The sequence below is a fragment of the Cyclopterus lumpus genome, chromosome 18 (assembly GCF_009769545.1).
Source record: "Cyclopterus lumpus isolate fCycLum1 chromosome 18, fCycLum1.pri, whole genome shotgun sequence".
Taxonomy (NCBI): domain Eukaryota; kingdom Metazoa; phylum Chordata; class Actinopteri; order Perciformes; family Cyclopteridae; genus Cyclopterus; species Cyclopterus lumpus.
The window spans coordinates 2622010-2635336 of NC_046983.1; the positions used below are offsets into that span (position 1 = coordinate 2622010).

Genomic DNA, 13327 nt, shown 5'->3' on the forward strand with positions numbered 1-13327 from the left:
ATCGCCATCGCGGGCACGAGCGCGCCCTGGTCCAGCAAAGCAAACAGGGGAAGACAAACAGAGAAGGGATGGAGAGGGAGGACAGGTAAAACAACAACAACAACAATAACAACAACACATTACATTTACTTATGTAGAACATTTAATGTACTTCAATTAAATATAAATACATACCTGGTTGATTAATCAATCAGCTGACTGACATACAATTAATTATCTTGCATTATTTTTATGGTTCCAGATTCTCAAATGTGAGGATCCCTTCCTTTGAATTATTTTTAAAATAATTTGAATTTATCCTCCAATCATTCATAATGATTATTTATAACAAATAAACAAATAATAACTAGTTAAAAGTTCAACAACATCCTGCTGTTTACATGAATGCATGAGTAACAACAAAGTCATAATATCATATATATATAATAATATAAAATAGGACATTCTGCATTCTGCATTTAGTACTTTTACTTTTAAAACTACAAGTACAGTTTCCTGACTATATTTATATATTTACTGGTAGCCTAGCATTTTTAAAGCAGTAATTTAACTTAATATATTCATACAGAGTGGTATTAGATTGTTCTGATTATTTTGGAGACTGTATGTCTGAGGAACTAGTTTATTATTTAAATAGTTTTCCAACCATTATTCCAGGCATTATTTAAATAATATTCACATTTAAGACTCAGGGTGGACTCATTACACAAATTATGCATTCAATTAAACCACAGCAGTGACATACAACACACGCATGTGATGAAAACAACCACTTAAGGAACAATGACAATCCTTAATAGATGGAACATATTTGTCTAACAGCATGTAAATAGATAAACAACAAAACATCCTATGTGTCTTATTGCTGTAGTAATATTTCCATATATTGCCATACGAGTAATTTTATTAAGTATGGTAATTATGAGGTATAACACCACGTTACTATTTCCATTTTCTTGTGCTTTAAACTTCATTTTAATAGGAAACATTGTACTTTTTACTCAATTTATCTGACAAGATCACCTACTTTGCAGATTATAATTAATAAAACAAAATACAATCAGCAAATAAATCCTGTCACATTTTTATTATTGTAGGTTAAAACAATATTCAGAGGTATATTTCACATACTCAGTAGTATATTAAGTAACAGAATATGCAGCCACAGCAAAATATGCCACTAAACAGTCAAGAGAACAAACAAGACCTAAACATTACTTTTCATTTTTTTATTCCTTCTGGACCTATTCATAACAATCTTTTATTTTGTTTACTCTCGTGGAGTTTTGACACCCACTTTTCTATTATTGGGCGCTACGTAAATGTGTAAAAATAGCCTTCAGACACTGACAGCCATTTACATTATTATTATTAACGCCTATATGTGCAAAGGTGAATCACGCGTCACTCATTATGTTCCCAAAATAGATAGAATTGTTTCACAACTCACCCAACCGGTGTGTTATGGCTCTATTCTCAGAAGGGAGGAAGTCCCAAAAATAACAAAAAAACAAGGCTCATTAGTCTTTATATTTTCATGTGGAATACAATATGTTTATTGCGCAACTTTTTTTGTGCAAAAATATATTAATTATGAATTCAATTCAATCGATATGCCTCTTCTCAAACGTTGGCGAAGAGCGACCCCTAGAGGACGGCGTTGTGAACTGCAGTTTATTATCACGTTGTAAATACCGGGTCTGTATGTAATATGTGTGCCAGTCCATAGAATAAAGAGTTACACAGGTTTTAATTAATCAAAAGACACACAGGACTGCTTAAATGTCACAGTGGGAATAAAGAAGCTGTCTAGACAAACATCACCTGTTAGTAGAAAATGTATACCAAAAAATATTCAATAAAATTAATACTTTATTGTTCTCTTTTGGCGTTTTTGTCACATACAGACACGCATTAATGATCAATATCCTGATGTTGCCCAATGTCACAATGGACGACATTGATCATGTGACATTGTGTGTGTGACATTGTGTGTGTGTGTGCTTCATAACTAGAAACCAGAGACGAACATACTCCACATTAGCGGACATTAATCCAAATTAGTATTAATCTGGTGATGTGCAGGTGAAAAAAAAACAGCTAAAATTAATGAGAAAATGAAAATGTTTGCATCTGGAATGCATATAACGCCGTTTATATTATATTATTGTGTGTAAATGTGACCTCAACACCACTTTTTTAAAACCACACTTAGCCCCGTTTTTAACCTAAAAACCTGAATCAGAGCCACACGGTAACCACGGAAACACGTTAAAAAGACATTTTTAAAAGATACTTTAAGACACTTTTTTTTTTGGAATGAAGAAAAAGCAACAAAAAAAAAATGGCGGAAATCAACATCAACATTTACACATTTATATAAACAACGCAAATAAGAGGATTCAGTGGAAAAGAGTTTAAAGTGGATCCGATCTTTTTGGGCGATTCCCCGTCGCGATCCGGACACGATCAGACCTGCTTAAAATAAATTAAATATATAATAAAATAAGGGGATATATGTAGGATTGGTTTAGTATGATGTCAGCGCCTCTTTGTTGTCTACTTTTTTGTTTGTTTATAAAACACGTAGCTATACAATCTTAAAGCTCCAGCGGGTTATAAGGAATTCAGAATAAGTATATCTCGCTCTTAAAAAAAAAAAATCTATGTTTCTTAAAAGATGGAAATCCTCTTAAAAACTGGCTCAATATTTTCTCACGAGAACACAAACTGTACGTTTTTAACGCGGTTGTTTTTAAGACAAATAAGGAGGCCGATATTTGATCGTAACTCAAAGTGAATGAATACCTTTGGGATGTTCCATCAAATAGGTGTTTTAGATATTCATATTATATAGTATCCCTGATCCATTTGTTCGTGAACAGCTGATCAAAGGGGCCAAACCTCTCTCTCTCTCTCTCTCTTTACATCTTTAAAGGGGCTGCTGGTGGTGAAGAGGTGAGCACAATAAAATGGGGGATTCTTGCTGCAACCAGCTTCAGATACCTTCCAACATGACACGGTCTCTTTTTGTAAACGCCTGACTTAAGAAGAACAACAATTATCAGCCAATTATTGCTTTGCTGGTAAAACACAATTGTCAATCGCTTTTAAATTGGAATTGGAAAAATGTAAGAAAAAGAACTACAAGACGCCGTCGTCCATTTTTTGTAGTTTACTGCTCCAGGATCAGATCCGACAGCACGTTCATGTCCGTCTGCGCCGGGTGGCACTGCAGCACCAGCGCCACCATGTTGTCCTGGCCGGGAAACACCTGGCGGAGCTGCTCCTTGAGGCCGGCCGTCTCCTCGGGGGTCCTGTCCGGCCGGACCCCCAGCACGTGTCCCAGGCCCCACCCTTTCACAGGTTTTTCTCTGCCTTTCGTCCGGCTCCCTCCTCCTCCTCCTCCTCCTCCTCCTCCTCCTCCTCCGCCGGCCGCTCCGTTCATCAGCGCCGCGCCCGGCGTCCGGTCGCGGAAGTTCAGGAGCTCCGTTTGGGAGCGCGGCGCTCTGGAGGAAGGGAAAGTGGTGGCGACGCCGGCGAAAGAGTGGTTTCCTGGGTCCGGGGTCCTGAGAGGAAGCAGAGAACTTCACTCGCTGGCCATCTGACTTGTGTGTTCACCTGTGTGTGTGTGTGTGTGTGTGTGTACCTGTGCTCGGAGCGCAGGAAGTCATCCAGGTGAGGCCCTCCTCGGCCCAGAGGGTCGTCCGGCACCATGAAGTGATCCCCGACAAACGTGTACTGGAGAATTCTGCACGGGGAGGACACATGACGTCACACCCTTTGAGATGAGCGCACTGGCCCTTTAAGAAGTTTTTTTTATTTAATGAACCTTCAACAGCGAATCTTCACTTTAATTATGGTTAAAAAAACATAGACGTGTATGTTACGTCACATATAGAAGATATATAGAACATAATCTACATAAAGGTGCAGAGTAACTAAGTACATTTACATTTAAGGTACTTATACTTAACTTGCTTATTTTACATGTTGTGCTACTTCATACTTCTACTACTTCTTAGGGGAAATATTATACTGCAATATTTATTTAAGTTATTTGACAAATTATGTAAGAAAGATTTTGCATACGTAATATACGAAGAGCTTGTACAACTGATATGTTTTGTTATAATTAAAAAAACTACTGTACCGAACAATATTTACACAAAGAGGTGAATATTTGATTAATTGAGTAATTTCTCATAATTTCTTTTTTTAAAAGATTGGTTTCTAAATATTTTTCAAAAAGCAAAAAGGGATTAAAATGAGCATTATATTTTACAAAATGTAAATTAAAAGGAAAATGACTCTTTTCAAACCTCTTTTTGATGATGTCCCTCCACACCAGGGACTCGTCTGACAGGTCTCTCAGGTTGTCGTTGGTTACGATCACTCCGTCCGTCTTCTGCGCGAGCTGCAGCATGAGTCTGGAGAAAGGAATTTTATAAAAAATAAAAAATAAAAAATATAAATAATCGTGTGTTCTTTGGCGCCACCCAGTGGTGCAACGGTGGTACGCTGTGTGTTCGCTCAAAATACACCCGAAGAAGGTTTGTGTGCAGCTTGTGTATCGTTGTGTTAAAGTGGCGACGGTGGTTGTCGTGAGGCGGTCTACCTGTCGTCGTACGAGCTGATCCTCTTGCCCTGCACCTCTCTGGACGGGGTGTAGGAGACCAGGCCCAGCTTCTGCAGCTCGCTCAGATAGTGCTGCTCTGAGGGCGACAACAAACAAGAGCTGTGTTTAGTTTGGACTGAAGGGGGAAAAACACACACAGAGAGCTCAAAACGCCCACACACACACACACACACACACGCACACGCACACACACACACACGCCCACACGCCCACACACACACACACACACACACACACACACACGCACACACACACACGGCCACACGCCCACACACACACACACACGCACACACGCACACACGCCCACACACACACACACACGCACACACACACACGCACACACGCACACACACACACACGCCCACACACACACACACATGCACACACACACACGCACACACACATGCACACACGCACACACACACACGCACGCACACACACACACGCACACACACGCACACACACACACACGCACACACACACACATGCACACGCACACACACGCACACACACACGCACACACACACACACATGCACACACACACACACGCCCACACACACACACACATGCACACACGCACACACGCACACACACGCACACACACACATGCACACACACATACGCACACACACATGCACACACACACGCACACACACACACACACACACACGCACACACATGCACACACGCACACACGCCCACACACACACACACACACGCACGCACACGTGAAAATGAAAATGTACCAAGTATATGGAATAAAACATTTAAAAATATACCATTCCATGACGTATATGGAATAAAACATTTCAATGCATGCACATGTATGAATAGATGATGTAAATAAACACACAAAAGGTGTATTTCTGTCAACGTTTTAAGCAATTTTTAAAGCAGAAATGCTAAATATTCCCCTTTTCTGCAGCGGCGTTCTCGTCGCATGCGATCGTACGTTTCAGGATTTTAGAGACATCGACTTTTCTTTCGCTGACATCCATATTTTTTTAAAATCACAACGCACCTCACGATGAAGCGTTACCTTTGATCTTGGGGTCGCTCTTCTGCCTCCACTGGGGCAGCAGGGCGCTGATGTGGCGATGGCCTCGGTCCCAGAAGTGCTGCACGGCCAGAGCGATTCCCCGGCAGGAGAAGAAGTGACCCAAGCCGTGGCTGCAAATAATGTTTATTCATATGAATATAATGTATTATTATTATTATTGATTTAATTTAAAACATCAAAAAGGGGATCCCCAAACTTGAATTTAATATTTCTCTACGGTGAGATCGATCCCTTCTATTTAATCATCTTTCCTCAAACACACAGCCTGAAATTGCATCCCATAATAACCCCTTTGAGCAATCAATGAAAAATATAATAAATTGAACGCCGCTCTGACCTCATGGCCACGTTGCTCCCGTCGATGACGACCGTCCTCACTTTGGGGTCGCCGGGTTTGTCCGTGAGCCGGAGGTCGAAGGGCGCCTGCAGGCCCTCCAGGAAGCGCTGCTCCCCCGTCACCACCACCGAAGAAGAGCCCCCGAAGCCCCGCCTCTCCCTCGCTCGGGTGGGAGACGAGTTGTTCCTCGCGAAGAAGGGGGGAGGAGGGGCTTGGAGCGCTTGTTTTACGACAGGAGACGTCTTGGGCTCCAAGACGTGGTCTTGGGTCGGTTGGGTGGAGGTGGAGGGGTCAGGCCAGTAGTGGAGTTTGTTGGATTGGATGTTAGCGGGTGGGAGATTGAGGGCGGAGGGATACGTGGGCATGGGCGGCCCTTTCACCTCAGGAAGCACGACTTGGCGTGGCGTCCGTGGCTCTGTGAGTTTATGGAACTTATTAAACTCCGATACGGTTACATCTGGCCCTTCGGCGCGCCCCCCGTCGTCAGACGTCCTCTTTTCCGCCGGTGCGAAAAGCTCAACGTCTCCCTCGTCGCCTTCCTCCGGCGCCACGTCGTCCACCTCCGTCGGCCCCTCCCTGAGGGTGGTGGCCTCCCTCTGCAGCTCCAGGAGCAGCTGGTGGGTGGACCGATCGGGCAGCATGCTGTAGGCCTTGGCCACCTCCTGCTCCATGTAGCCGCAGCTGGCGGCCGCCTTCTTCACCACGCCGAGGACAAAGTCCTCCTCGTGCTCTCCCTCTTTTCCCCCGCCGCCCGACTCGCCGGCCGCCTCGTCGCCCCCGACCTCCATATCTTCCTCTCCGCCGCGCCCCGGCTCGCTTTGACTCGCGGCGGCGCCGCTGCGATCCTGCTCCTGCTGGACCGCGTCCAGGATCTGCGAGGCCTCCTTGAGTCCCGTGCGGGCGATGACCCGCTTCACGACGTCCTCCGTGTACCCCATGGCGGTGAAGAACTTCAAAAGGAGCCCAAACTCCTTGTTCCCCACCGACAGCGGCGGCTCCTGCCCTTCCTCCTGCTGCTCTGCTGCCACCTCCTGAGGAGGAAGATCAAGTCCTCCCTCGGTACCCTCCGCCCTCCCTCGGGTGACCCCGGACCGGAATAAGGAGTCCTCCGAGTATTTCTCTGGACCTTCGACCCACCGATCCGTAGTCCTGGAAGGCTCAGAAAGTGCGTACGCCGCGGCGAAAGGTTTGATCCACACGTCCTCCAAATCCTCATCTGACCCCGCCGCGGCATTTCCATCCGTCGGGGCCGGGCCGGGGCGCGATCCGAGACCAGATTCTCTCACCAGATCCAGCAGGACTTCCTTCACGGACCCCGGCAGCACGAGGAGATCCAGGATGTGCTTGTCCTCCCTTTTCTCCACCAGAGTCTTGAACGCCCGGCGTGAGTCCAGAGACTCTCCGGGGCCCCTGTCGAGGGCCTCGGAGCGCCGGGACGGCGTCGGGCCCTCGCACCGCTCCACCAGGTCGGTGATCAGGGAGTAGGCTCGCACCACCGGCTCCGCGAGACCCGATATGAGCAGGAACCCCGTGGAGCCGACCTGGTGAGAGGAAAACAGATAAATAATAATAATGTAATGGACGTTCAGACTTAACAATGCAAGTTGGTGTTTAAGGTGCAATCCAAAAGGTCAGAGTACTTTCTCCTTGAATTAAGATCTGTTGCTTAACAGTTTGACGTCAAATTTTAAATACATTTATAAATATTTCCAGCTTTTATATGTTTTCACGCGTGCACACAAACACAAATTCTAGCATAGAATAAGCAGAATTTAGCGGTTAGAGGAGGCGCAACACGGCTCGGCGGGACGAGGGGACACGAGGGCCCGAGGTCACCGAAGGTCACCGTAAACAACAAGGTCAGGCTGAAGGGGTGCGTAACTCGGGGAGAATGTGAACACACGCATATTTATAAGTTCATCACGTTTTAAAGTCTTTAATATCAAAGTAATCCGGTTATAGTTGTTTATTTTGTATACACTGCCAACAGGATACACTTATAAACATGTATAAGCCGTAAACTGGGGCCTCCGGTTGCCTCTAAAAAGGTTCTCGCTCACTGGCTCCGATGCATAAAACGGTTATAAACAAAAGACCCAGAATGCAACGCTCACCACGATGTGCGCCGAGGTGTTTTTGGTCAGGCAGTCCACGAACAGCCCCCTGGCGCCGCAGAAGATGCAGTGGAGAGCCTCGGGGTAAGGAACCTCCTGCTGCTCCTCCTGGTTCACGAGTCCTTTCACAAACAACTGCCAGACGGGAACATGTTCATGCATCATTATTATTAATTAATTATTATTAATACCACTGCGCTGCAGCGTAGACACACGCGGCCATGCTCAGTCACTTATGGAAGCTCGCTTATTATTATTATTGCACCGTATGAATTAACATCTGCACTAATTACTATAGCTATGTGTAAATTGGGATTTAATGATTTGCTATACCTTCACACTGGTTATTAAAGAATGTCTATGTGTAGATTATTGTTGGATGATTTAGTATATTATTGAAGGATTCTTGAACATAACAATAGATAGATAGATATAGACTGTATTCATCCCCAGGTGGTACATTTGTTTCGAGTTATGCTGATGACTGCACGCCGTATGTGACCTTTAAAGGCCAACGTCCCGTCATTGGGTTATCTCCACTTCTGTAATCTCCTGCGAGATTTAAATATATTAATGTGTAAAATAATGGAACTGAGATAAGAGGAACTACTCGCGCACGTATCTTCTCGTACGCGTGATTTATTTTGGCGTCGCGGTCTTCTTGTTGTCAGTCAAAAAAAAGTGCCTTCAGTCATTCTGAGAGCGCACGTCAGCAGGTTTTAGACCCGAAACTCCAGACTGGTGACGCCATGGAGACGAACCCCGGATGAGTCACCCGGCGGCGAAGGCGGCCTTCCGAAGGTCGCGTTGACCTTTAAAAATGACCTTCAAACTCTCAAGAATTCGAGCTCACTTTGGCGGCGTGCACGTCGCCGCTCGGCCCCCGCAGCTTCAGCCATATCTGCCCGTCGTTGCCGTGCGCCGACGGGTCCTCGGCCCCGATGGCGAACGCCACCCCGAATATCCGCTCCACGGTGGCGTGCACGGAGCTCAGGGATCCACGCAGCATCCCGGAACAGGCGAACTCGTCCTCCTCCTCGTCCTCCGCCTCTCCTCGGCCTCCGTCCATCCCGCGTTCTTTAAAGGCACCGTCAGAGGTTGAGCATGCTGCGGAGAACAACAACAACAACAACAACAACACTCTGAAAGATGTTTTGAGGATCTGAATATAGAAACATCTGGTTGATAACAATAATTAAAAGGGTCCCAGAGGAGCACCGGTGTGAGAAACCATCCGAACAACAAGCTTAAGAGTCTGTTAATATATATATATATATATAGAGATAAATATATATAAATAAATAACATAACATAACTTTTCTGGCAGTACCTTTTGTGTAGACATATATTTAAACATCCATAATTACCAACCACAATGCATTTCCTTCCGTTACAAAGTAAGAACACCACGGAGAGACAAACAACAACAACAACAACACAAGTCTGCGTGTGTCCTGCTTTGTTTTCACGTCGGTGGCTTTGTGAGAATAAAGATCCGGACTTGTTGCTCCGGCAACGCGTTTCAGCTGTAACATCAAATATTGTGTTTTAACAGACACACACACACACACACACACACACACACACACACACACACACACACACACACCGACAACTCGTCTGCCTCGCGGTCGCTGTTGCTCAACAACCCGTTGAGGGAGATTCACCATAACTCCGCCATACTTTACGCACATCGCCCGGGACTCCTCTCTGAATTATGGCGCATTAATCTCTCGATAAATAGATCAATAGAGCCCCCCCCCCCCCCCCCCCGCTGGGCGTGTTTTTAAGCATATAAATAGCAGGACAGCCCGCTGGTCTTAATAAACAACAACTAGAACAACATGTGAGTCTCTCTCGTTCTGCTTACGTGAGGTCGTTCTTCTCTCTGCGCCTTTCGAAAGTTTCGTTTCCAGCAGCTGCCGAGGAGGAAGAGGAGGAGGAGGAAGAGGAATGAGGAGGAGGAGGGGGAGCAGCGCGCGAGCCCGTCGCGCTTCCGCACTCCGTAAAACAACAACAACAACAACAACCACGACGACGACGACAACAACAACACGGAACGCGGCCGACACGCAGCCGATCGGACCAAAGTTCAGCGCGTAAAGAGCGACCCTCCTTCCTCCTTCCTCCTTCCTCCTTCCTCCTTCCTTCCTTCCTCCCTCCTTCCTCCCTCCTTCCTCTGTCTGCGGAAGACAAAACGAAACTAAACGGAAAACAAAACATTCTGGATATCGCTCTCATAATATTCCCCTTTTTAATAATCACAGACACTCAAAATGCATCGAGGTGTATTTTAATATGGCACAATATCGTTTCTGTTCGCATTAATTACACATAAATGATTATTATAACACACGACACGTTGTAATAAAAGAGGTCACGTGAAGATGTGATACATGTGTGTGTGTGTGTGTGTGTGTGTGTGTGTGTGTGTGTGCGTGTGTGTGTGTGTGTGTGCGGGTCGAAGAGGAGATGAAGGGAATTTCCACTGACGTCAGCAGCGGGGTTTTTTACTCATTGACAGACAGTTCTTTGTAAATAAAGAAGAAGAAGCTGGAGCCTGTTTGTACCACGTGGTGTGTGTGTCGACGTCTCCTAATACAGAAAAAAAGGGAATTTAATTCCTTTTTCCAACGTGGTTTCCTTCACTTTTCAATCCGAAGACAGGAAGAGAGAGACGGGCCTCCTTCCGCTGAACATCCGGTCCCACTGGATCAACTGGGTTCAACACACCTCAATGAAGTGGTTATACACGTGTGTGTGTGTGTGTGTGTGTGTGTGGAAGAAGTACTTTAAAGTTACAGTAGAAATACTCTGCTACATGTATTCAAAATGTCACCTATGAGTCAAATATAGTTCAAAGTACCACAGTACAACACGTATTGAGTCCAATGTTATTATCAGATTACTTATTAATGTCACAGGTGGAGCTCATTTTAATGATTTGGGTAGTTTAATCATTAAAGAATAAATCACAATATTTAATCTGAAAGTAACTAGAATGTGTTGTGTTGTGTTGTGTTGTGTTGTGTTGTATTGTGTTGTGTTGTGTTGTGTTGTGTTGTATTGTGTTGTGTTGTGTTGTGTTGTGTTGTGTTGTATTGTGTTGTGTTGTGTTGTGTTGTGTTGTGTCGTGTTGTATTGTGTTGTGTTGTATTGTGTTGTGTTGTGTTGTGTTGTGTTGTATTGTGTTGTGTTGTATTGTGTTGTGTTGTGTTGTGTTGTATTGTGTTGTGTTGTGTTGTATTGTGTTGTATTGTGTTGTGTTGTATTGTGTTGTGTTGTATTGTGTTGTGTTGTGTTGTGTTGTGTTGTATTGTGTTGTGTTGTATTGTGTTGTGTTGTGTTGTGTTGTATTGTGTTGTGTTGTGTTGTGTTGTGTTGTATTGTGTTGTGTTGTGTTGTGTTGTGTTGTATTGTGTTGTGTTGTGTTGTATTGTGTTGTGTTGTATTGTGTTGTGTTGTATTGTGTTGTGTTGTGTTGTATTGTGTTGTGTTGTGTTGTATTGTGTTGTGTTGTGTTGTGTTGTATTGTGTTGTGTTGTGTTGTGTTGTATTGTGTTGTGTTGTGTTGTGTTGTATTGTGTTGTGTTGTGTTGTGTTGTATTGTGTTGTGTTGTGTTGTATTGTGTTGTGTTGTATTGTGTTGTGTTGTATTGTGTTGTGTTGTGTTGTATTGTGTTGTGTTGTGTTGTATTGTGTTGTATTGTGTTGTGTTGTGTCGTGTCGTATTGTGTTGTGTTGTATTGTGTTGTGTTGTATTGTGTTGTGTTGTGTTGTGTTGTATTGTGTTGTGTTGTGTTGTGTTGTATTGTGTCGTGTCGTGTCGTATTGTGTTGTATTGTCGTGTCGTGTTGTGTTGTATTGTATTGTATTGTGTTGTATTGTGTTGTGTTGTATTGTATTGTATTGTATTGTATTGTGTTGTATTGTATTGTATTGTGTTGTATTGTGTTGTGTTGTATTGTATTGTATTGTGTTGTATTGTGTTGTGTTGTATTGTGTTGTATTGTATTGTATTGTGTTGTGTCGTGTCGTGTCGTGTCGTGTCGTGTTGTGTTGTATTGTATTGTATTGTGTTGTATTGTGTTGTGTTGTGTTGTATTGTATTGTATTGTATTGTGTTGTATTGTATTGTATTGTGTTGTATTGTGTTGTGTTGTATTGTGTTGTATTGTATTGTATTGTGTTGTATTGTGTTGTGTCGTGTCGTGTCGTGTTGTGTTGTATTGTATTGTGTTGTGTTGTATTGTGTTGTATTGTATTGTATTGTGTTGTATTGTGTTGTGTTGTATTGTGTTGTATTGTATTGTATTGTGTTGTATTGTGTTGTGTCGTGTCGTGTCGTGTCGTGTTGTGTTGTGTTGTATTGTGTTGTGTTGTGTTGTATTGTGTTGTGTTGTATTGTATTGTATTGTGTTGTGTTGTGTTGTGTTGTATTGTGTTGTGTTGTGTTGTATTGTGTTGTGTTGTGTTGTATTGTATTGTATTGTATTGTGTTGTATTGTATTGTATTGTGTTGTATTGTGTTGTGTTGTGTTGTGTTGTATTGTGTTGTGTTGTGTTGTATTGTGTTGTGTTGTGTTGTATTGTATTGTATTGTATTGTGTTGTATTGTATTGTATTGTGTTGTATTGTGTTGTGTCGTGTCGTGTCGTGTTGTGTTGTATTGTATTGTGTTGTGTTGTATTGTGTTGTATTGTATTGTATTGTGTTGTGTTGTGTTGTATTGTGTTGTGTCGTGTCGTGTCGTGTCGTGTCGTGTCGTGTTGTATTGTATTGTATTGTGTTGTATTGTATTGTGTTGTATTGTATTGTATTGTATTGTATTGTGTTGTATTGTGTTGTGTTGTGTTGTATTGTATTGTATTGTATTGTGTTGTATTGTATTGTATTGTGTTGTATTGTGTTGTGTTGTATTGTGTTGTATTGTATTGTATTGTGTTGTATTGTGTTGTGTCGTGTCGTGTCGTGTCGTGTTGTATTGTATTGTGTTGTGTTGTGTTGTGTTGTATTGTGTTGTGTTGTGTTGTATTGTGTCGTGTCGTGTCGTGTCGTGTCGTGTTGTGTTGTATTGTATTGTGTTGTGTTGTGTTGTGTTGTATTGTGTTGTATTGTGTTGTGTTGTATTGTGTCGTGTCGTGTCGTGTTGTGTTGTATTGTGTTGTATTGTGTT

At 43.4% G+C, this 13327-nt stretch overlaps 1 protein-coding gene across 2 annotated transcripts; it reads right to left on the bottom strand.

Annotated features, from left to right (window-relative positions):
- Positions 1-1072: 1072 nt before the first annotated feature.
- khnyn (KH and NYN domain containing) lies at positions 1073-10561 on the bottom strand. Of its 2 annotated transcripts, none has more exons than XM_034556780.1 (9): positions 10022-10561; positions 9005-9258; positions 8152-8286; positions 6038-7578; positions 5680-5810; positions 4619-4715; positions 4323-4430; positions 3650-3751; positions 1073-3569 (listed from the first exon to the last, which is right to left on the bottom strand). In XM_034556780.1, exons 2-9 carry the CDS (start codon positions 9218-9220, stop codon positions 3176-3178), a joined length of 2724 nt encoding a protein of 907 aa, XP_034412671.1. In that variant the 5' UTR covers positions 9221-9258; positions 10022-10561; the 3' UTR covers positions 1073-3175. The 2 variants fall into 2 exon arrangements, with proteins under 2 accessions (XP_034412671.1, XP_034412670.1); XM_034556779.1 differs by lacking the exon at positions 10022-10561 and adding an exon at positions 9761-9892.
- Between the last annotated feature and the right edge of the window lie 2766 nt (positions 10562-13327).

Coding starts and splice junctions, on each gene's coding strand:
- khnyn (XM_034556779.1), bottom strand. CDS start 9,845: ATGTGCGTAAAGTATGGCGGAGTTATGGTGAATCTCCCTCAACGGGTT. Junction 9,259..9,760: donor GCGAGGCAGACGAGTTGTCG/GTGTGTGTGTGT, acceptor TGTTCTCCGCAG/CATGCTCAACCTCTGACGGT. Junction 3,752..4,322: donor AGGGACATCATCAAAAAGAG/GTTTGAAAAGAG, acceptor CTCCCCGTGCAG/AATTCTCCAGTACACGTTTG.